At 42.5% G+C, this 25,033-nt stretch overlaps 1 protein-coding gene across 1 annotated transcript in view; it reads right to left on the bottom strand.

Moving 5' to 3' along the window:
* Positions 1-25,033, bottom strand: part of LOC133961866 (A disintegrin and metalloproteinase with thrombospondin motifs 9-like) — a 45,483-nt gene that overhangs the window by 3,447 nt on the left and 17,003 nt on the right. The window contains exons 23-38 of the mRNA XM_062397236.1: positions 24,278-24,397; positions 22,408-22,515; positions 22,162-22,329; positions 19,186-19,431; positions 17,942-18,103; positions 17,532-17,708; positions 12,603-12,773; positions 9,961-10,137; positions 6,114-6,284; positions 5,696-5,890; positions 5,133-5,262; positions 4,638-4,732; positions 3,423-3,517; positions 1,999-2,132; positions 1,489-1,580; positions 856-960 (exon numbers count right to left, since the gene is read on the bottom strand). Of these exons, the coding sequence (XP_062253220.1) occupies positions 856-960; positions 1,489-1,580; positions 1,999-2,132; positions 3,423-3,517; positions 4,638-4,732; positions 5,133-5,262; positions 5,696-5,890; positions 6,114-6,284; positions 9,961-10,137; positions 12,603-12,773; positions 17,532-17,708; positions 17,942-18,103; positions 19,186-19,431; positions 22,162-22,329; positions 22,408-22,515; positions 24,278-24,397 (2,346 nt within the window). The remainder of the gene's footprint in view (positions 1-855; positions 961-1,488; positions 1,581-1,998; positions 2,133-3,422; positions 3,518-4,637; positions 4,733-5,132; positions 5,263-5,695; positions 5,891-6,113; positions 6,285-9,960; positions 10,138-12,602; positions 12,774-17,531; positions 17,709-17,941; positions 18,104-19,185; positions 19,432-22,161; positions 22,330-22,407; positions 22,516-24,277; positions 24,398-25,033) is intronic.

The following is a 25,033-nucleotide window of genomic DNA, read 5'->3' as shown; positions in this document are numbered from 1 at the left end:
GAGGTCAGTTCTGTGAAGAAAATAGTCTTGACAGCGCCGGCGCGGGGTTATGTTACAAGTTGTCTCTTTGAAATGTGTCTGGACAGGATTGTTTTGGCTGTACTGAAATGAGCTTTTCCTTTTACCTAAGACTTACAAAGAGAAACTGAGGCCCAGCTCACAGCTCGTCATTAGGTGTGATTTGGGTGGCCCCCCTCAGCAACAAGCAGGGAAACACATGCTAATTAATCACTTGCACAATTTGCATGCAGCATAATGTGCAGCCCCATGCAAGCCTCTAGGAGCCATAAAGGAAATTGCATCAGACGAGGACTGCAAAAACCCCTATCCCACGACATGAAAGCGACAGAGCACAGCAAGTGGTTCTTCTGATCTCCTCTAGTGCTCTCCCCCCGTCCCACTGTCACAACCTGGCTCTATTTAAAAAGCCTCGAGTGCATGGAGAGAGGCCGGCCGGCTGTGGATATCAGGCTGTGAACACTTTTTGGCTTCTTCTCTTTCTCCTGTTATGCGCCTCGCCAAAAAAATCCCTCTCTGGCTTGATCTCCATTTCAAGAGCAGAGGGTGGAGGGTGTGCACTTGAGGGAGCAGCTGCCCAATAAAGGTCCCCTCTCAGCGAGTTTATGAGGAGAGGTTGGGAATACATAACTCGCTTGGGACTTTGCCCGCCAGGAGCCCTGAAGCCAGGAGGTCATGCAGAGAGGAGGGAGAGGGGAGGGAGGGAGGAGATCTCAGAGCAGCAAAGAGACACAAACAGGGAATATGGAAGAGAGCACTTAAAAGAAGTGCTGAAGAAAAGTGAAGGATTATAAAATCAAGTTTGCACAGAATATGTGTGTCCCGAGCTGCCAGTACCTGTGATTTCCGTACGTCAGTCACTGCGTAGTTGCCCTGTGAGATCCACGAGGTGTCGTCAGCCACCTTCAAACCTGTTCCTGAGAGGTTGATCCTGAACTGACCCTAAAGAGGAGGGAGACAGACGCAGAAGGAATATGACTAAGGATTCACACAGAAATGTATTTAAAGATCTGACTAAGAAGAGGAAACGACTAAGTCAACGTTTTGATCAACTTTCAATTGACTGACTTACTGTGAGCAGCGGAAAGAAGGGAAAAGCGTTAAAGGATGGAGAGAGGGAATATGATCAATTCAAATCATTCTTTTAGATTGTTGTAAAAGCATGAAAAGAAAATGAAAGAGTTGAGATGAGATTAGAACAAAGCTATTAAATATAAAACATGAAATTTAGCAATGACAATGCACTTTGAAGGGGGTGGTTTCCGTAAAAAAGGAAAGTACAATCGTAGTTCACGGCAATAACATCTGGACAATATGTAAGTTACAAATCTGTTCAATGTATTTTTGCTCAGTTTAAGGTCTTATAAGACACTTAGAAAATCTGAGCCATCATCAGTGTTATTACTTGTACTTTCCTGCTATGACAAGTTTCCCCCTCAGCATATAACTAACAGCTGTTGTCATGCCCACCTGTGGACAACGGGCGGCGCTGTAGCAGTCTCCAGCTGTAGCGAATGGAACTCTCTTGCCTTCACGGGTGAACGCAAACTTCCAGTCTGTAGCTAATAAGATAAAACAACAGACTAATCAAATCAAAACATTCTGGGAAATTATCATCTTGAAATTTGTTGCTCTAAGACCTTCGGTGACCTCGCACGGTGATGGCTTACACCTGCAATAATAACCAAGTCACCAGCAGTGAATCTGGCCTCGGTTTGGGTCAGTTTGATGGTAATATCAGTATAATTCCATCTACTTAGAGCAGTTTAGCCTAATCCCCTCAAGCCTTGTAATTGTGTGCGGCTTAAATAAACCTGGAAGACATCTTGATCCCATTAACCCTCATGAGCACAGACATAATTAAATGGCAGAGGAAGTTCTTATTGGAGAGTAATGTAAAGTTAACATAGGCACAGGATGCTCTGGCATTTGTGTGTGTGTGTGTGTGTGTGTGTGTGTGTGTGTGTATGGGCCACTTACTGATGATGTTCATCTTATTGATGTCCAGGCGAACTTTGGAAAAGGTGGTGATGCCAGCATTGGTGTAATCTCTTCGGCAGTCGCAGTCTGCTCTTCTGGAGCCATTTGCTGGGCACTGGGTGGGGTCATTCAGCCTGGGAAACACACACACACACACACACACACACACACACAGATATCAACTTTACACTTCCATGGAATTTCATCATTTACAGGCAAACCACTGCCAAGAGCCTGATCTTTCATTTTGAGAGCATTATTTCTTCATTTCACGTTGAGATTTTATAATGCGTTTCCTCAAATCCCTGCCCTGTCTCCAATAGGCCGTGCTCGCGTGCAGATTTGCTCTGCTCAGATACACTGCCGCACCACGAATGGATGAATCAGTTTGAGCCCTTCTTCTCGCTCTCTGGCTGCTTCTGTTCCCTCGCAAAACTTCTGCTCTCAGATTTCTCATCTGAAATTCTTTGTGCAATGACCCTGTAAAAATTCTCCAACATAAACCAATAGAGTGCCAGATATGAGTCTGACCAATGAAATCCTCACCGGGTCATTGTGGGCGTATGCACTTCACTTAATGAAGCATCCTTAGGAGTGATGACTCACCAACGTGTCAAATCAAGGAACTAAAATGATTATTGTATTGTAATGGGACATCGTACTTTTTAAAAAGTTTAACTGGCTACGTCATATTTTCGTTCAAAGCAATACACCCACGATCATATGCTTGGCTTTCATGTGTTCATCTATGGGAGCAGCGTGGCAAGACGACAAACAAACAAAGGATCCTTGTGTTTTCATGATATCTGATTTTAGTGCTTGTTAATGGGCAAAATTAAGTTAATTATCAATCCATCCACTGTGTATACACTCATCCACTGAGGGTCCAATGGGAGGCTGGGGCCAATCCCGGTTGACACTGACAGAGAGGTGAGGTACACACAGGACAGGTCGTCAGCCAATCAAAAGACCAACATAAAAAGACAAGCAACCATCCATGACTACAGTGAATTTAATCCCAAACTGCATGTCTTTGGACTGTGACAGAGTATTTTGACCAAAATGCTAAAAACTGCAGGCCCATGCCACCCAGTGGTAACTAGCTGACACATTAAGGCAGCAGAAAACAAAGGCAACTTCTCAAACCAGTGAGAACATCAACATCTACATATGTACACAAATATTCTGTTAGTTATAAAAAGCTCAAAATTACTGGACATTAAGATCCATTTTTTCTTTATATTTTATCACTTGAGCGGAAGTTGTTAGAGAGAGTGGCGTTTTTTTTTTTTTTTAAATAATGCTCTCAAAATGAAAGACCCTTGCTTTGGAATAAAAAGGGAAACTCCATAGTCAAGAGTCACTGGGATTTCTGTGTTGAATCAGGCTGCTCTCATTGTTATCCTGTAAGTTTAAGAGTTTACCTGAAGCCAAAGATCTCTGAAAAATTCTCCCCTTCTCCCATCATCAAGGTGATGTATTCCTGAGGAGACTCTGTCTGCATTCCTGCACAGTATACCTGAGGAGAAGAAACAGGTGGACAGGGGAAGGAGGTGTGGAAGCAGAGAGGAAGGGATAGAGGTGAGAGAAAAAGTAGAGGAAGTGTATATTAGGACAAGAAGAGCTGCACTGTTTGTGAGAATGTGGGGAAACGCAGTAGGATAGAAGATGGCAATTACAAGCTTACAAAAAACCCACAGTAAAACCGACCCTGAGTTTTAAAGTCACTTTAATGACAGTGAAAAACTTTCCACTGACTGTGCTTTATGAGACCTGCTGCATCTGTTTGCCACCTTGGGACCAAACTGCTGAACCAACAGTGTTTCAACAACACAGACTGGGGAGATGAATTTGAGGCACTTTGTTTTTGTACTGCAGACACAGTGTGTCTAAGTCAAGAGAGCGGGCACAAAGACCTTCTTATAAACTCTCCCTCGACCCTGATCACCTCAGAGGTGGCACTTACACAAGTGAAGTAAAAGTACCACATTCATATCAACTGTTTAAGGTTTATATGGTACTTTTAGTAAGTTTACTTTAAAGTTGAATTAAAATATTAAACGTGAGTGTAACCTTTTCCCAAATGTAACAGAGTACCACTTCATGCTGCTGCTGCAAGAGGCGGGGTCTACTGTTACAGCCCCATTGTGATTGGATAAGTGGAATGATTCCCCTCTCGTTATTTATTTCTTTAAAAAATCCATCTATAGCGCTTATCTTTTTTTAGGGTCGCAGGGGTAGCTCCAGCCAATCCCAGCTGTCATTGGGCAAGAAGTGGGATACACCCAGGACAGCTCGCCTAAATAAAGAGTCTCCATTTGACCTTAGCACCATCTATATGTCTTGCACTACTGTATGTAACGAAGCCAGAGAATTCTGAGAAAACCCAGACCGACATATAGGAAGAACATGCAAACTCCACACAGAAAGAACCCAGCCAAATCGGGATTCAAACAGGGAACCTTCTTGCTGTAAGGCGACAGTGCTAACTACTTTCAAAAGTAGGAAATATACTGTTAACAGAGTACAGATATGGTGATATATGTAGTAAAAATGAAAATTTAGAGTAGATGTACTTTGTTACATCCAACCACTGCCTTTTATCATTTATTTATTTGTGAGTCAACAAGATCAAATACCTTAAGTGCTTTTCCTTGAACATTGAGAAAGTGTTCTCTGTCTGGGAGGAGCTGGTTCATGCTCTGGACCTCCTGACAGCTGGAAGGCAAACGGCCTTGAAGACACAAACCAAAGAAATAAGCACACTAGCGTATTAAACAAAGATTAAACGAAGAGCAGGCATTCAGATTGTACTATACACACGTGCACGCATGCACACACACATTGCAGCAGTTAAATCAAGTGTGGCAGATCGCATCGAATCAAAGGAAAACGAAAAATCCTCTCTGATGCCCCATCCCACTGCGGGGAGGTAAACAAACTGGACAGTAAATCTTTGATGTTTTCTCAAGATCATAAATATTTCACTAAAGGCCGAATCTCACAGATGAACGGATCGAGTCGAGAAAATATCTAATACTGAAATCTGAGACAAATTCACTTGGCCTGTACGTAACCCCCCCACAATAGCCATGACCTTTGTTAAAGAGCAGCAGTTTTTTCGCAGTACTCACAGTTTGGATTTCTGCAGACTTTTCTGGCTTCTGGCTTTGCGTCAGGAGAACACCGACTGCTTTCCTGACCATCTGCAGAAAGGCACTGCACCGTCCTCTCCATGACTGCGTCACCACAGCTCACTGGACACTGGAAGGGAGGAGCAACATGGCAGGGTCAAAGAAAAGCTTGTGGATGACAGGTTGCCCAAAGTGTCTATCTCTCTAGAAATTGTGTGTCCATTTTTGCCATTTCAAGACTGATTTGTTTTTGACCCAGGGTGGACACTGATGCCAGGTAAACTAGCTTAATTTATGCAAATCCATGTACACAAATATTGTGCATACTAGATAAATTAAATTAAACATAAATGAATATCTTTAATCAGATTAAAAGCCTGCAATGTTTGCATTTGCTGTTCAGTAATTTACTAGATTATACCAATTTAAATTCAGAGAAAGATACAATGATTTGTTTTTGTCAAAAATAAGTCTTCAAAACTGAAAAACTCTAGTTTTCTTTTAGGAATTTATGAAATATTGATAAATGACTGGACGACATTTAGATGCATGACTTCACTCACCTCTCCCCAGATTCCAACCCTCCACTCCTGTGGAGGCAGGCACGGGTCCAGATTACAAGGCATGTAGCTCTCAGGAGGGGTCCCGGGGCAGTTGGACAAAGACTGATGGCCGTACTCATAGTTGTCAGTCTCCATATGGACCTCGCTGCAGGAGATCAGACGCTGGCGGTAGCCCTGGCCACAGCTGGCCGAGCACTGGAGGAAAGGATAAATCAAATGGCATGAAATACCAATGGTATTCCTCGCAGGAATCTCGGTTGACATGTCATTTCCGCGTAACTGGATTCAAAGATGGCCCCTTACCTGAGCGGTCCCTTTGAGGAATCAAATTTTACACTTGACGGTTAAGATCTCAAAGCTTTTAGACTAGAGGGACTACAAAAACCTGTGGAGGACACATGCCATCTCTGGCTCTCACCTCAGTCCAGTCCCCTGTGATCCAGATGAGTTCACAGGCCTGGGTGTTGCAGCTCTCTATGTGTGGAGGTCGGATCTGCTTCACACAGTACATCTCGTGGACCTCCTGCTGGTTGTGGTCCCCGCACTGCAAAGCTCGCTGTCTGTGGCCCACACCACATGACTTACTACACTGTAGTGGAAACATGACAGATGAGACAGATGTTTTACAAAGATACCACATCACACATAGCATGAGAGGTAACAGGAGGAACATCACGATAGTTCCATCGTGATGGTGGAAAGCAATTGGAGTTAAAACTAACTATTTTGAATGTGCAGCTGCAGGTGTAGCAATGAGGCTTCAGTTTAAGAACAGTTGGGTTTCTTCATCATAAATAAAAATGTGTATCTGTGTATTGGAACACTAAAAATAAAGATTTGTGTCCACTTGATAATGCAGGACCTTCACTTCATGGGGAGGATGGATGAGCGATGTCATAACAGAAGATAAGAGCTGGGAGGAGGTCACTGTTGTTGGTGAGTGGCTTCCCTGGCTCTCGCAGCTAAACTTAGTTCCTGGCTTGAAGTTGTACACAGAGAGTAAAAGTAGTGTGAAGAAATGTAAAAAACTAAAACTACACTATATTTTGGCAATCTGTCATTATAGTCGCGTTAAATAAGTTATTCTCAAAATGGTTTCTGTCATTTTAGCTGAGACTGACTCACAATTGATTGCTACTTCAGAGACTCCAAATGACGTCTTTGGCTCTTTGTAAACCAAGATGTTTTGGCTTCATTTTAAGATAGTAGATGAAAGTGCAGACGCGTTGTCTTCTACTGACATGGACGACAGTGGGATAGATGTCTCATCTAATCTGTGGTTACAAGCATGAACACACATCATTTTCAGAAATTAGAACTACTCCTTTAAAAGGGTTAGAACAAGGATTAAAGATGGTTCACATGTACTTAACACTGCCAGGCTCATAGTCACTAAATACACTGCTGTTGATTTCTTTTAAATCATATTGCCATGAGATGCATTGAAATCCAAGTTTCTAGTATAATTCCTGCACCCACTGTTTCAGGAGGGGCTACCTGCGTCAGAGACGCTGGGTGTTACGACTGCAGCCTCCTCCAGCTGGTCTTCATCACTCTTTACACGCTTGTCAAACAACTGAAATGCCTGGAACTGCTGCTCTCACTTGTGCTGTGCAACAGAGGAATAAACCTTTACCCTGCATGATGGCTTCTGAAAGGGATAGTTCACCCAAACATTAAAATCCACTCATTAATCCCTCCTCACTTCTACTGTGGCGTCATCCTAGTGTCTGTAAGCAAAGAATATTAGAGGTAATTTGGGCTAAACACACAGGGTAAATGACCTTATTTCGAGTCGGATATGATTGTCAAGGCTTACAGACACTAAGATGACGCCACAGGAGTAGTATGGAAGCATGTAATCTGCATAGTGTTGAGTAGATAATGAGTGATTAGTATATTTGGGTGAACTATCCCTTTAAGTGTCAACATGTTGAAATATACTTAAAGCTACAATTAAAAGTATGAACTGTATTAATGAAATAAATATATGAACATACTCGGCTGCTCTTTGAAAAAAATAAATCTTTCATATGTCCTTACGTTTTTATGAATTGCATGTTCACTTATTATTACTTCGCAGATGTTTGATCTTTGACTTTTCTCTTTGCTGTAACAAGGCAGCCTTCCCTGATACAGGACAAATAAGGGATTAAAGGATCTTAGAATTTAAAAAACTGATGTACAGTAAGACATTATTTTTTATGCCAGTGACAGAAACACATGGTGCATGTTAAATTCTACCAGGTGAACTTCTGTAATCACCTCCAGCCATAAACTGGGACACCTGGTCAGAGAGCTCCAAACACTTCTCCAAATAATTAGCCTCCTCTTTCAGGAAAGACATCTCACACTGATCAGTGACCCAGATTCAACATCACTACAGCACAGTGAGGAAGAGTCTCCTTCTGCAGCTGCCTGTTCTAATAATCCCGGCTCTCAACAAGGAGCTGTAGCTTCTGGCCCACTCAAAATTGCTGAGCATTACTCAGCAGGAATGCAGCCGTTTAATATAGCCTAGGTATGACTGCTACCTTATATTAATCAGCAATATGCTCTTTCACCTCAAGTCCTATCAGAATCGGTGCAGGTTATAGATACATGGTAATAAAGAAGTAAGTGGAAACTGTGATTGACATATACTACCGTCCAATGGGTGCAGGTCTAATGTGTAGGTAGGCGTGCAGTGTCCTTGAGCTCTTGGTCAGGCTCCACCCCCACCCCACTTCCAAGTAAGGTTGCTTTTGTTTTCAAAAACCAAGATGGCGCTCCGCAAACTGCCACACTCAAGGCTCCAAATCAGCAGTTCACAAACTGATGGGTGTCGTCTCTGTGCCCCTTTATTCATATTAAAAGTGTTGCTAATTACTGATTGGTGCATGGACAAACGTAGTATGAAACAAAAAAACTACAGATAAGTCTATAATTTGTTAAGCAAAATAACCAAAAATAGTTTTGCAAAAAACATTTTATGTGCTCAAATTGGACCCAGCGTACCAAGAAAAAATTGGTTTTCAAGGCCTAAATTGAATTTAAAGGGCCCATATTTGACACTTTTCTAGGATTTAAATTGAGGTATTGGTACCCGTAAGATGATATGTCAGTGGTTTAAAGTCGAAAAAACTGCTGCAGTGTGTATTTCCATGTCCTCTCTTTTTCCCTCTCTCGGTAGCTTGACTGTTACTGGCTAGGTGGGGCTGAGAGACGAGTGCGATCCCGTATGACTCATATGGGGGAGGAAGTACAAAACAAAACATATTTCTTAGAATGGACTGAGTGAAAAAGTCTGTGGAGAGGCTGTTTTTAGTCCCTTCAAGTAATTAGGGTTAGCAAAACTCCAGAAAAAATATTTTACAATATACAATAATCCTACATGCCTTTAAGGAGGCATGTAGGATTATTGTTTTTATTGTTTAGATAATTTTAACTAGAGCTGGGAGATAAAATAATATAAATAATTATCACCAAACAATTTTATCAATAGCAGTATAAGGTTTAATATATTAATATATATTGCTTCGGCATTGTATAAGCACAATTAATGGATGCTTAATGGATCTACCTCAGATTTGTAAAGTGTTTTTACTTTTTTACCATAAAAAGTTTGACTGTTTACTAAGTGTTTGTCATTCTCTGGTCATAAGAAAGAGTTTAAACCAGCAACTTTAGGAGCAAATACAAGGCTTTAAACTTGAAAGGAAAATATGATGTGACATTTATCGTTAGAATTGATGATTTTGATATTTACAATTATCTTGATGTAATTTTTGGCCATATCTTCCAGCACCAATTCCTCAGTTTCTCAAAAGTGTGCATTTATTCAGGGGTGTTACAACAAAGTAGGAGAAGCAAGCCGTTGCTGGGGCCCTGAGCTGGGATGGGGCCCCTGAGGCCCTGAGCCACCTCTGCTGAAAGCATGCACTGGGGAAAGCATTAACCACATAAACCAAGAAGAGCAAAATTAAGATGGTTAAGGCTATAAATGTTGATTTTCTTTTAAAACCCTCTCCTCCGCTCCTCCTCCTCTCCTCTCCTCTCCTCTCCCCTCTCCTCTATCTCCCTCCCTCTTCTCTCCTCCTTCTGGTCTGAAGACTAAAGGCATCAACTCATTCTTCAGCAGTTATGACAGAGCAAACTCATCCCTGCCTGCTACACACTGCCTTGCTCTCCTCTCCCCTTATCCCCTTATCCCCTTATCCCCTTCTCCCCTCTCCCCTCTCCCCTCTCCCCTCTCCCCCTCTCCTCTCCCCTCCTCCCTCACTTACTGGCTGCCACTCTCCTTCTTTCCAGTGGTACCGGGAGGGACAGTCAGCGGCCCGGCAGCTCTGGCTGGATGGAGGTCTGGAGCGCTGTGAGCAGCCGCTCTCCTGAGGACTGCGTCGGTCTCCAAGCTGACAGAAGACCTCCCGACGCTGGAGCCCGTCTCCACAGGACGCAGAGCACTGAGGAGAAGTAAGGGATTTTTAAACCTGAGATTTTTATACCTTTATTACCGTCTTTTAAACCACTATCTCACTTATAGTACCGTTATATTGTGAACATCGCGATACACAACACACCTCGTGGGCGATGGGAACGGCATGTCTACTTTAGCTAATACTTCAGTATTACAAGTAATACTTACTTCTTGTTCTTAGGCTATTATAATTGACTTTAGGGGACGTTATTTCTTTCATTAAGTTTCTAAGCAACATTACTTTTACTTTATTAAGAATTTTTAGTAACCTTAAATAATGTCAATTCTACTTTATTAACTAAATGTGATGTTATTTCTTCTGCTACTTATTTAAGTATTACTAGTCATTTTAAGTTAGGTTATTTATTCTTATTAAGTAGGCTATTGTAATTAGCTTTAAAAAACATTATTTCAACTTTATAGAGTATTATATACAATTTAAAGCAACATTACTTTTACTTTATTAATAATTATAGGTAACTTAAGGCAGCTTTTCTACTTCATTAAGTATTACGTAATTTTATCTGCACTTTATTAAGTATTATACGCGATTTCAAGCAACATTATTTTTACTTTATTAGCTCTGTGGTTTCATTCTATTCTATTAACATCTATTATTATGATTAATTTACATATTTTGTTTCATTTACCGTTTCAAACTTTTATTGAATTTATAATGCTCACGTTTATATCCAAATGTTGCTGATGCTGAAATATAATGTATATGTAAATACAGATGTTTTTATTTCTCTGTTTATCATTACAGTGCTTCTTTAATTTTTTTCAAAAATAATTAGGTATTTGTTATAGGGCATATGTGATATTAAAGTAACTGCATTCTCCATTTTCTTATTGAACTCATATAGTATCAAATAAAATATTTGTTTTTCACTCAAAGAAAAGTGGAGCTTGAAGCCTCGAAAGTAGTTTTGTCAGTGTGTTTTCTTTATGCTGCAGCAGCAGCAGTGTTTTCAATGAAAGGGTTTCCTGCTGTAATGCAGAACACGTTTCTAAAGAGAACACAAGGAGTGAGAGAGGGATGAGGAGTCTGTTCTGTTCAGTCAGGCAGGAATAATCACATGACATGAAGAATGCTGTCTAACTATCATCTAAAATGTGTTGTCTTATCAATTTTGAGAATTCCATTTTTCTGTGTGTCTTTTATATTTGTGTTTTCTCTCGGTCTTTTCTAACAGAGGTGCTGTTGACGAGTGCTTGAGATCTACATGACAAGCAAATAACATAATTTGAACAAGATAATCATACATTTACTGTATACAGTATATTTAAAGGGTGTGTGTGTGTCGGGGGGGGGGGGTTGATGTGATGTGATGAAGGTGATAAAAGTGTGTCTATGTTTGTGTGTGTACATGAGTCAGACCTCCATCACACCACCACAGCTACAGCTCATGTTTTTTCAGGTTTAAGGAGGATACGATAAACACGTCCAGATGATCATCAGTGGTGAGAACAGACAGCGGCACTGGAACCATGACAGAGGAGTTCTACCAGGGTCCACGTACACCTCAGTGTGTTGCAGGAATCAACAACCCGTCCTTCAGTGTGTGACACAATGCAACATATTTCACTGTCTATTATCTGTTCTGACATCTAAGCTGCTGAACCACTATAGGTAGCATGTTGCACCATGGGTAATCATGCTGCGCTTGGCTAGGAGAATCCTTTTCTCTTGGCGTGTGTCCTGCTGCACAGCTGTTCGGAGCAGACGCACATCCTCTCTGACGTATGGAGAACATATGTGGCTCCGCGCTCGGACTCTTGTAGTGAGTTCAGGCAGACAGAACATGAGAAAAGAGAGAGGCAGTGAAATTAAGAGCAAATGGAGGCATCGAAAAAAGGGGGATAAGCCGTGGTGCATCCAGCGGCCCAGGTGCAGTCAGGATTGGCAACTATGACGTTAGTGAACTGGCTCTTTTTTAGGGCTTTCAAAGACGAGGCCAACATGTGGCTTCCATTGGGAAAGATAGAGAGAAAAAAAAGTGAGGGATTAAAAGAGGGCTTGAGAGAAAGAGTGATCAGTCAAGGGGAAAAAAGAGAAACGGGGAGAGGGAGGATAAAAGGGACAGAGAGGAAAAGTGCGGATCAGAGGAAGAGAAAATAGTAATCAGATCAAAGAGGCATTCAAGTCCTTCCTGTTGTCCTTCGTACCGTTCTGTGGTGTCAAAGTCGCAGGTATACATTTCCTCAAACCTCTGTATGCATCCGGCCCAGCGACCCACCGAGTGATAAATGTGTGAAAACACCGTGCCTTAGTTAGTGGCCTGGCGTGATGTATAAATACAGTCAGGTTTCTCTGCAGCCGGTTTAACACGTATGCACAGATCTGCCTGCAAGCTGATAAGCATTAAAGTGGAATGAGGGAGAGAAAAAAGAAAAGGAGGCAGCGTGAGAACAAGCGTGGTGGAGGAGTGTTTTATGGCAGGGTCCCACCTCTCCCCAGTTGCCAGTCTTCCACTTGGGGCATCGTCTGCCTTGGCAGCGCCTCTGCTTGCCGGGTTTGGGGGACAGGCTCCGGCAGTTCTCCTCGGTAGCGGTGCGGCCGGATCCGGTCACACAGCTCACCTTACGGGACTTGAAGCCTCGTCCGCAGGAGGCCGAGCACTGCAAGATGTCAGAGGAGAGGAGGGGATAAACAGAAAGGTATGCTTTGTGTGAAAAACAACCTGTACACCAATGAAACTCTTTATTCTTTATATATTTTCAGTTGAATGAATCTTAAACTACATCTGCTGAAATTAACAACAAGTTTATTGATCGGTTTAAATGCCGATTATTTTGTGTACTTCTTTTGACACCACAAAAAGAAAGTAAAGAAAAAAAGAGTGATCCACATTCTAGTTCCACGTGGACAGCAAGTCCAATGGCAGAGCGTGCCCGATTACCCCGGCAGTACTTTGTTTCAGCTCCGGGTTCACTGAGTTACTAAAGGTCTAACTCATTGTGACAGGCAGACACACACACACATAGCAGCGGCATTACAGGAGGGAGTGGAGAGGGGCTGTACCGTGCTTGGATAATTAAAGGGGGGCGTTGCATGCAGGGATGGATGGGAAGCGACAGGCTCAGAGTTGAACGGGTACGTGGCCCAGCGTGCAGTGCTGTCCTGACCAGCGAGGGACTGTAGCGGACAGGAACACGCCGTGACCTCTCACCCCATTCACTGAGGAAGACGTTTAGTGAGGCTCATGAAAGGAGGGACTAATAAAATGTTTACTGCTTCTTTTTTTTCTAAAATCCAGGCACCCTTCACACACCAGTTGTTTCGTAGTACACTAGATTTATTAAGACTACTTGTGTTGTTCAATTAATAAAGACAAAGAAAAATTAAGGAAATGAATTTGATAAATGTTGTTTGATTCTGTCTTCCTTGACTTTGAATAGAAATGACAATGTGTTTTCTATCAAAAGTGGGATATAAATCATAACATATGTGAGAGGCAGATGACCCTCATGGTTGTAATAAGCAACTGAAACATATCATGTCAACATATCAAATATTACCAAGAACTGTAAGAACAGATATCATATTTCTTATGTTATTTCCAGAAATGATGACAACCACATTTGTATTGGGTGAGCTGTGGAGACTAACTAATGAAGACTCCCCAGTATAGTTTTAAAACGCTATAGGAAAGTATTTTACAGGCTCCCAGGCTGTTATCCTGCTTAAATGTCACGCCTTTCTCAAACAGTTCAATATACCTTTTTACAAGGGCTGTCCTGCTGCTGTGATGCCTTCACAATACCGCCCCCCCCCCCCCCCCCCCCCCCTACTGTACCCCCACCTCCACTCCACCACCCATGCAGGGCTCATTAACTTTGCCCACAAGTTCACCGGGGTTCTGTAATTATCCAGTGCAGCGCACTAATACAAACATGGCTGCTGCTGGCACACACTTGACCTCAACATTTCCAAAATTCATCGCGTAATGAGAAGTGAGCGCAATTTAATTTACATCAAATAACGCAACGTGCAGCGTTGACAGTGTCAATCGCCGATCTGACCTTTTTGAACTCACATCCAAAAGCAGTTCACGGGATTATGCCGTATTGCACTGCTCAATTCATATATAGATTTATTTATTTAAAGATTTATTTAACTAAATCGGCCCATTTCCATCCTCAGCACAGTGTTAGGAAATCCTACTGTTCTCTTTGTTTTGTTTTGTTGTTTTATTCCTGGATCACAGGCAATTTCCCATAAGTCTGTCTGTGCTGACAGGATGAACCGGGAAGGGGCCCCTCCCTAGATCAAACGGGACCCTTGACCTGCCAATACACCACCGCATTGTCTTGCTGAAGCCCCCTCCTCCCTCTTTAGAGCCACTGTCACGGGCCCCCACATTGGTCAACTGTCATCAACCCGTACTAGAATGGTGTAGAGGGGGCCGGACGAAAGGGGGCCAAAGGGTGCTGGCGACTTCATAGCCAAGCACGCGTCACCAGGCGTCCCGGAAAAAAGCCGCCGGGGCAGGCATTAAGAGTCAGTGAACACAGTAAATGAGATGAGAGCTATACATTGAGGCATTGTCACCACGGGACAAAGATTTACCTTCAGGGAGGAGGCTTTGAACTTCTGACACAGACGGTAAAAAGCAGGGTCGCTCAAAGAGGTCAGCAGAGGCCCTGACCGCATAAAATAACACAGATATTGCTCAGTGATTTGTGCATTTTCATTCAGGAAAAATACCCCATTGAAAAGAGTGGCGGGAGGAATGCTTCATAAGCTGTTTGCCAGGCATCTTGTTTTAAATCCATCCGCTAAAGTTGAAGGTAAAACTAAATGATAAAGGACATTTCCCCTTCCACAAACACAGGGAATGTTTTTTAAAGTTGGGACTTGCCTAAGTTCTAGTTGTCTCACTTTCTGATGTTTTTGGATAACCAGATGTCAGTTGTGTTTTTTCCCCTTGTTCTTAGTTTGCTGTGACAGTGGCGCGGTCACTGCATGTGATAAGAATGTTTTGATTAAATAAGAATGAAGAAAAGCCTTGGATGGTACCTCTACTTCACTTTAATCGTAACCTTTTCTGGAAATGAACAGAAATCCAACAAATCCATAAAAAATTAAATACTGACATAACATTATAATGAAGTAACAATAAATACAAGTAATTACATAAATATACAGAAATCTTCTTGAAACACAGACTAATACTGCCATTTGTGAATAAGAGACATACAATATACTTATTTCAAGAGCCTGTTGGTGTGGAGTCTATGTTATACTGCAACTGAAATATGAAACTACATGTAGGATGTGATCGGTAATTCTGTGATTCAGCCTCGATCGGACTTTACGCTGCTGCACAATCACAAAATCACGTGGGAGTCATGACGAGCGATAGCCCTCATTTTAAATGATGGCTGGTAAAATTGTTAACAGGCCCTTAAAATAAGGTGTGATGTCAGTACAGACATTTATTACCAGGAAGAGTCAACTGGGTGGGCTCTGGGCTGCAGCCAAAGGTTTCCCCTAACCACAGATTCTGGATCAGTTTTCACTGTCGAGTTTTCAAACTAATGGTATAAGCAACCAGGTGGGAGATGACACACCCTGGATCTGTGTTTAGAGCCATCAACTCCACTGGATAGCCTCAACAACTCATGCTTAATCGTAGCCAGCCAAAATCCCTCTAGGATACGGCAGGGGGGCAATCATAGCAGAGACTGAGGTAGACACATTAGGTTGGCTCAGAATAAGAGCTCTGGATACAAAACACTATTAACTTCCCCTGTGGTCACAGGTGTCATGTGTTCAAAATATGACATTTTAACAGCCCATTCTCTTAAAGGTTAAGCACGGTTTGTCATGGACATTCAAAGACAATTAAACAATATTTTGACAAATCTGTGATAAGACTTTAGCATTTAGCTGATCACTCTGATCAATCCACTAACTGCTCATGGAAAGAAATAAAACAAATACAGAAAAAGGCAGCATCAAAAAGCGATGTGCCACAATAAACACCTAACTGACCAAAAGTGTGATGGTTCATAGTTGATATTGATATCTCCCTTGTTTTCGGCCAAAGCACCACTGTAGTGAAGGGTATCATAGTTGAATGGCTAGTTGAGTTGTGTTTAGTTCCAAGTGAGGTATTGTTGAGCATAGCATATTTAGCAACTCCAAGTACTTACTGTACAAAGCAAATATTAACTAACACAATATAAATACACTCATATCAAGCACCTTTGGAGCAGAGAGCTTAAAACCTATTGTTTTGGCCACACAAAAAAATCCGGGTCAAAACCCTCTGCCAAACTGGATTACAATGGCTATTAGTTCTATTACCACAAACTCTGTGAGACACTTTATTTTACATTGCTGGTACAGCTGCTGTTGTTGGTGTTTAGTACTGATACTGGACGTCTCAGGGACTTCTGAGTCAAACATTTTCCTTCTTCCATATTAATGTCGTTTTTTGGGGCAACACCGCTGTTGGTTTCGTAACAGGGAGTAAATGCTTCAACTGTAAAATAAAGTGTCTAAATATAGGATTAGTAACTTCTCTATAAAACCACATGTGCCTTGAGACAAATTGAATTCTTAATACAATAGCCATTTCTAAGATGTATAGAGTACAAAGATGTATAGAAAGTACACAGCCCATATACAGTCCTATATAAGCTGGCGCTTTCAATGTTCACAACAGAACGCCAAACTGTACTGTGTAGCACCGCATATTTGGAGATTATGGGCCATTCTTTGGATAATAAAAGAACAAGGCATCATACTGTATATTCCTGATATACAAAAACATTCATCAGTATTTGCATATGAACAACGATTGGCTAAATGTGCGAATACAAAGAGCTAAGACACAAAATAAATCACTTTTTAAAGTTAATGCTATATACAAAAGAGAAAAAGAGAAAAAATATCTTAATAAATTATCTTTAAAACAATATTTTACAAAACTAACTTTGATTGTGATACGAAGTGATCCTGAATTTTTTCAAATACGTACTAGTACACGGCTCATCAACAGTTTTATGGTAACTAGGACTGACAAAGAAAAAAATGTTCTTATGGTCACAACTGTCACTGGAGCATTTTGTGATGATGACCTTTTTTTGGCATATTGCAGGCGAGTGTGTCTTTGCCATTGAAGTGCAACAGAAACAACCTTTACGAATGTCTTGAGGAAACATTGACCAATCACAGGAGCCAGAGAGGCAGCAGGAAGCGGAGGGGGGTTAGAAGTTAAAGTAGAGTGGGAGTGTGGTTTCTCCAGCACAAACACACTATAGTCATCCTGCCCTTGTAAGACTGGTTGTGAAAGAGTAACACTACAGGTAGTTGAAATAAAACGTGAGGTTGAAAAACAAGATGTAGAATATTTTTTATGAGCGTACCGAGCTCCATGGGTCTGTGCTCCAGTGGGGGCTAGACGGGCATGGCTGAGTATTGCACTGCTCGCGATCTGGTGGCTTGTCGTGGATCTCGCAGCTCAGGTCGTTGAAACGCTCGCCGTTTGGACGCTGACACACCACCAGCCTCGTCTTGATCCCACCTCCACATGGCTTCGTGCACTGAAGACAGACGGAGAGGGGAGAGGTTGTGTTTTACAGGTGGGTATGGGGACGAGGTTTTGGGGTGTCAAAGATGGAGAACCTCTGATTTGTAAACCTCTGAGTCAAGGTAATTGTTCAAACACTAATGAACATCTCAGAGTTTATACTTAACTGTCTTAGCTCCACATGTATCTACCTCTGGGCCACGGTTAGGTGTGATCTCATGTAGGGTAAAGTGGTGTCTGTCTTACCTCTCCCCAGTTGCCATAGATCCACTGCGGACATGGCCCTGACTCACAGGACCGTTGCTCACTGGGCCGACTGCGATCCTCGCAGCTGTTGGCAGGGTAGCCGTTCTCATCCTGGCACACAACCACACGCCGCTGGAAACCTCCTGCACATGTGCTGGAGCACTGGTGTTAAAAGGAGAAGAATGTGCACGGTCAAACAGGTGGTTCCCACAAACAGATGCTGAGGGAAAAGGAGGTGTTAATGAGTCCTCAGAGGAACATAGCCGTGTGTGATATACATTTAATTTAAACACACACTAAGGCTAAACTCAGGGCTGTCTTTCTCAACATAGCAATAAATGGTAGGTTAAATGCACAGGAAGAAAATGACCAGCAGACAAACAAAAATCTGTTATGTTATATTCATCTTACGTCAAATGAGCAACAAAGTTTGCTGATTTTTAAAATACATATCCTCGGGACAGAAGACGGAAGAGTGACCAGAAATAGTTGTGATTACTTCCTAAACTTATTTTAAGGTCAAAGATATTTTGGGACATTTGACATTATCAATGACCCAGTTTTTTAAAGGCAGCTGAACAATACAGAGAACGAGATTAAAGGAAGGAAGGGGGGGGTGTTGAGGATGTTGGGTCACACAATCCTGTTAAATCACAATGGACAAGGCCAATGTCCTTAAAAGGTAAAATGACATTGAGCATCTTCATCACTTTACATATCACACTGCAAGGAAAAAACAACGGGTTCACCAACTGTATAAAATGACAGGGGTATACTGATATGTCTAAGGGACAAATTCATTGGACACCCAAAAGGAACTCCATATTTTGGTTCCTACGCCTAGTCACTTCCCTCCTGTGAACAAGATGAAGCAATACACTTCTCTGCAAACCTCTCATGTCTGTTTAGTAAATATAAAGCTGAAGCCACAAGCTGGTTAACTTAGCTTAAAGACAGGAAACTGGTTACGAGCTAGCCAGGCTCCAAAGGTCACAAAAGCAATTTACATGGATAGTCTTAAGCTCATTACAACCAAAGATCTTCTCATCTAGGCACATTCTTTTTTCCCAATCTCCAATTATTTTTACATGACTCAACAGTGATTACATGATACACAATGATAACAAGTGAGCAGCTTCTTATTATTAGGATGTTAACAAAACCATCCTAATTTCAGTGCTGCTGCTAAAAACTTCTCTGGTCTTCTAATATTTGTGTTAAAAGTGCAGAGTAAGATAACTCACCGCGCCCCAGGGTCCGGTCCGCCATTGGTGGGATTGGCTATGGGGCAGGTTGTTCCTGGTGCTGGCGTTTGGTGAGGACGGCAAAGGTCGGGACTCACTGGAGCGGGACGGGCATTGAGACATAGCGCAGTCCTGCTCTGTGGTTGGACGATCGTCTGGGTCACACTCACTAGCATTCACCTCCTGGTCACTGATGACACACAGTACCTGCCGTGTCGTCTTCCCCTGGCCACAGGTAACCGAGCACTGAAAACACACACAAACACAGTGCACAGATATCAGTGATCAGTATAAATATAATGCGAATAAATATCTGAATGCAGGCAAAAGCAAATTCATTTACAGTTTGACTATTACACCTGCATATGGAGCTCAACACAGATGTGTGTGAAGTGTAAAAAGTATATGGAACGACGTTTCCAATTGACATGGAACCTATTTTTCAAACAAAAGGTATATGACACAATACCTGTGATGCACTGCACTTCATCAATGTAATCATTTGAAAAAAGTTCGTGCAATTAGCTCCAATGGTAGCAATTAGTTACAGCTTCATATTTTTTGCCTTTTCTGAGCATCAATAAGTTGTTAAGAGTGTGTGTGTGTCTCTGATAGCAACTTTTAAAGATAGTTTGAGTGAGCAGAACCTCCACTCTGTAACACCACTGTACAACCAACTGAGTGAGGAAAATCCAACAGAGTGAGATGTCTTGTTTCTAGAGGCTCTCATCACTGTCAGAGGGGCATCTCCCAGCTGACCTTTCATTCACATCATATCAGTAATTTACCCCTGGACAAAATACATTTAATATGTATTACTATAAACTATATGCTTGTGTTTTTTCAATACGTCAGATATACGGATGTCAATAACCAACATTTAAATAATGTAAATAGGCTATAAGTATTTGATAACAGTAGATACCCAATATCAAAGGACTCAGAGCTAGATACAAGCTTAAAGTAGAATTTATTGAAAAAGACCTAGTTTACCTTTTCTATTCAAACTAAGTAATTTAGCTTGTAAATGTCTCTGTATCTTTCATTCAGGGGACGTGAGCTCATGTGCTCTTCAGGGGAAAACATCTATGTTAAGCCTTGAAACATGCGTATTTTCTTACTCTATCCCTTTTTTTCTCAATTTCTTATTTTTCAAGTCCTGAAAGTCCTGTACATATGCAAGATACTACAACCCAAAATTGCCCCTGACTGTGCCATCAGTGTATATATGGTGTGAAGCAGGTAGCAGTGCCAGGTGAATGTAATGTCAAGGGCTTCGAGTGGTCAATAAGACTAGAATATCTGTATATACAAGGGAAAGAAAAGAAACTCATTCCCAATTGCCTCAGATAGGGAGGTTTTGACCACAGTGGTTTGTTTCTAGGTTGAAAAACCACCCCACAGTTTGCTGGAGGCCAGAAACAGAGACAAACAGCAGAACAATGATAATTATATTTAGATGGAATTTGATGCCACTTGCTATAAAAACTGCCCAGACATTCTACCGACCAAAGCAATGAGGAGGCACATTCTAACGAAGGTCCAAGACCAACTGAAAGCAAATATGACTTAGTGTTGAGGAGGTGGACACAGATCTCATTCCATTTAAAGAGGACATGCAGGACATTGCCATGACTTCAGAACTGCCTGACAAAACAGTTTCTTCTTACAGGACCCAGGAAATAAACGTTCCTTTCCCTAAGTACCACAGGATAGATCTTATACAAATCTTAATGGTGTCTCCCTCAGCTCCTCCTTAGCACAGTCCACTCTATAGCTTGTATAAGGTGATCTTTTATACTCGGGCAACAGCTGTCTGGTCTAATACTTCGCCTGGGATTACTCTGTCCAGTGGTTTACAGTGTGCTGTCAAAGGTTATGGATTTCACATGATCATAGGTACAGTTAGATTGTCTTATACATAAAGCTGGTATATATGATGTGGCACCAAGTAAAGCTGTTGGATAACGTACTGTCAACAAAAGTCTGTCATATTGGGGCGTTCTGTCACTGCTAGATAACGCTATGTTGCTTTTCTTTTGGTTAGTAAGTCGAGTGTGTGTGTGTGTGTGTGTGTGTGTGTGTGTGTGTGTGTAGCTGGGATAGGCTGCTCAAATCTTTTTTAGCCTTGGGATGATCCATTTCCTTTTAGGGGTCAATGAGTGTCTTTGGCTTTGTATACGTGTGGTTGTGTATGTGCATGTGCAATTGTGTGTGTGTGTGTCTGTGTGTGTATGTGGTGACCAGACCTGCAGTCTAGCTGTACTGTATCACTAGGACTGTGATGAGAAACATCTGTAAACAAGACCGGAGCCCCTCTCTACAGCCCCTTGCATCTCCCAGCTCCAGAGTGCCTCACTCCAACTCTCTATCTCTCACTCACACACGCAAGTGTTTTTTCTAAAGTTGTGAGGACACTCATATGTTGACGCTCCTTAACAAGCTAACCCTATAAGAAGTTTTTTAACCTTCAAGCAGTAAAATAAAGTTTTGTGGACCAATCTAAACACCCTCACAATGCTGAAACATTGAACAAAACGTTGTCTTCACATCCATAGAAAGACACATACTGCTTCTCCAGCCTCATTCCAACCCACCTCCAAACCTCTGCACACATTTGCCTTCCAGCTGCAGCTTCCCTGCAAACCTCTACAATAGTGTGTGCACACTCTATTGTCAGTGTAGGTGAAAAATTATGTAGCGTATACTGAAATACAACTTGCAGGAGGAAAAACATCTGGATGGCAGTATTGACCCAATTTAGGTTCATCAACAGGGCTGTCGGTCAGTATAATTAGGTGCAGATCTGAGGGGAAGTGCTCGATTCAACAGGAAAACTCTTGTCCTAATGTTCACTTATTTGAAGCTCTTCTCCACCACATTGGGTGAGCTCATACAGATTGTCATGTTGACATAATTTAAGTTAACTGGGTCAGATATAAGTGAATAAGTGATTATAACAGGTGCTTTTCTTACCACTGTCCATTCCAGCACTTTCCACTGTCCGCAAGGCACTGCTGAGCACACTTCTCTGGCAGGGGGTTTTGGTAAGTGGGCGCAAGCCGACTCCTCTGCCACACCACCCTGGTTGTCCCGGCAGCTCACATAGCGCATCCGTGTACCTTTGCCGCAGCTGGCAGTACACTGGTGCGCGGACGAGAAAGGTTAAGAGGCTGGAAACCAACAAACTGTCCAAACTGAGGATATGTCAGAACAACCAACCTGAGTCCAGGAACCAAACCGCCACTGGGTTTTGTGGGCCTGGTGGGAGGGGACTTTGGTCCCTGGGGGAACAGGGTGGCTGCTGGGACACTGAGCCAGTTCACAGTCCTGTGGAAGGAAGGACACATACACCCGTTTATGCAGCGATTAACAAAGTGAATATACAGTAACAACTTCTGTCCCTGGCCACAAAATACCATGAATATCAGAGATAGCTCCTCTGACATGGGACAGTCATTAACAACCTAAACTATATTCCTTCAGCTCTACATTAGAGAGCAGTTGTGTTTCCCATCAACATTTTCCCCCCACATTACCAAAACAACATTAACAGGGTCCGCCCCGTCAGTTCAAACTATGGATTGTGGCAGTAAGCCACTCAGCATAAAGCCCTGATCCCTGTCATAACAGGTCACAGTGGAGTGGTATTCAGGGCTCCAATGCCCATGCTGGCGTGGTTGCAAACTCCACCCCTAATCCACCCCCTTGTCCCTCACCTTCCGCCCTTTCCTCTTTTTCCCCTCATGCCCTCTGGTGCCCTCTGACCCCCAGTCTCTAGGAATGAGGGCCTTAATCAGGTCACACAGGATCTGAGCAGGCTCCACATTCCTCACTCAGCCACCTAATAGCAACAAATGGGCCTTGTGGTGGTGTGCAAAGTAGCCCTACACACTCAAGTCTGTCACATTTTAGATGTCAATTCTAAATAAACTGCTAATATATGACATAGTCTCTGATGATTCAGTGACTTTGTGTGTAAGGGTATGTGCTGGAGCTTTAATGTTGTGGCTGTACAAATACTATAGGCTCCAGCAGAGTTCAGAAGTGCCCAGCCTTCCTGCAAACTATGTGAGGAAAATATTGAGCAAAGCTTCCACCTCTCTACTCCTTGTGCTCAGAAGGGCTTCCATCCGTCTATCTCTCCCTCGTTTTCTGAGCCTTGCCTGGTGGCTGTCTGCAGTGGGACAGGCGGCCTGTTGGCCCACTTCATGGCTGGCTGGCTAGAATCACAACGAGGTGGGGCGACTGCTTCAGGGTCACTGGTTCTGTCGGCCCAGGCACCGGAATTAAGAGCCGCTTCTACTAGAGGGGGGCCTCATCCTGGGTCTGCATGCTCAGCCCTCTAAAGGGGGTTTACGCCCAACGCTGATCAAACAAAACCATCATTCAGCTCAAAATAGGCTCCTTTGGTTTTCTGTCTAAGTGTTTGTGAGAACAGTCAACAGATGCACATATTACACACATGAACATCACATTTTTCAGTCTGCATGGAGGATGCAGAGACAGTGCCAAATATTTAAAACTGTAGAATGATTTTTCAACTTAACTGCTCTGTAAATTTTCCTTCAATAAATGTAACTTGTGATGTTAACAGCTAAAGGGTGTTTTTAAATGAGGGTATGGAAAAGATTCAAACTAAGACTAAATACTCTTAAGACACACCTGACTTCTGCCCAAACATTAAGTGCATTTTACACAGAAAGTATTTTGAAGAATAACTCTGTAAGGTCGTCCTGCAGCATTTGAGCTAAGAGGTCTTCAGTTGTATCTCTCTTCACGAGGATGGTGAGGCCGTAAAAACCTTCCCCTCCGTTTCACTCTCCACCAGACTATATCAGACAGCCTAGCTTTATTGAGTCCAGGTGGATATGAAGTGTGTAAGCCTATCTGTGTCTGTTTCGACTGCAGTGTGTGTTAATACGGATGCTATCTTCTCTCCTCACAGTATGAATCAGTTTGTCACTTGACCTTGGAACAACTGTTGCTGCGATGTGGAGATTAAGAGACTGTGGGAAGCTGAGAGAAGTAAAACAAACATGTTAGAGAGAGGGAGAAAGGACACAAAGAAGGGAGAGAATCCCCTCCTTACCTGGGTGTCGGTGGGTCGGGTGGCAGCGTTACATTCAGTGTCGTCCATGACAGTACCAAAAGAGCCGACCACACACTTCACCGCTCTCATTTGGTAGCCTGGCCCACACGAGGTAGTGCACTGGGTTTAAAGAGGGGAAAAAAAGGAGCGGTGGGGAAACATTGAGCAAAAGACAAAAAGAATGCAAGAAAAAAAAGAAAACAACAAAGCAACCGCCAAACACAAACAAATCAAAAATTGGACACCAGGGTAGGCGAGTAAAGAAAGGGCAATTTTTACTCCTCCACTTCCCTGACAACATTCTTTAGTTTCAGGAAGAGAAAAAAAAAAAATCAAAAGTCAACTTCACTAAGAACTGTAGCTCATTTACATCGCATTGTCCTCTTTCCGTTGCAGGCGAGTCAGAGGGTACTACCCTGCGATCTTTTCTGCCTCATTGCCTCCAGTGAAACAGGGTCAAACTTGTGTGGCGGCGACTTCAACTACCATTTGAACACGCTTCATTAAACAACTTCAAATATACCTTAACATGCGCCCAAAGCGGTGGGGGATGGGGTGCATAGAGATGTCTCACATTTTTGGGTGTTCGCTTCTCTGTGCGCACACACAACTGAAGCTAAGCATGCACACACACACACAGAGTTAGTGTATGCATTAACCTTTACAAAGCCTCGATCAAGAGCATGACTACCCTTAAAACCCATAGCTTTTGAATATTAAATGTCCCTGTCTGTGCTCACACAAAAAGAAGCAGCT

Source organism: Platichthys flesus, chromosome 2 (genome assembly GCF_949316205.1).
Source record: "Platichthys flesus chromosome 2, fPlaFle2.1, whole genome shotgun sequence".
In the NCBI taxonomy this organism is placed as follows: Eukaryota; Metazoa; Chordata; class Actinopteri; order Pleuronectiformes; family Pleuronectidae; genus Platichthys; species Platichthys flesus.
Note: the sequence above shows the minus strand (reverse complement) of the source record. Positions and strands in the feature narration are given on the sequence as shown.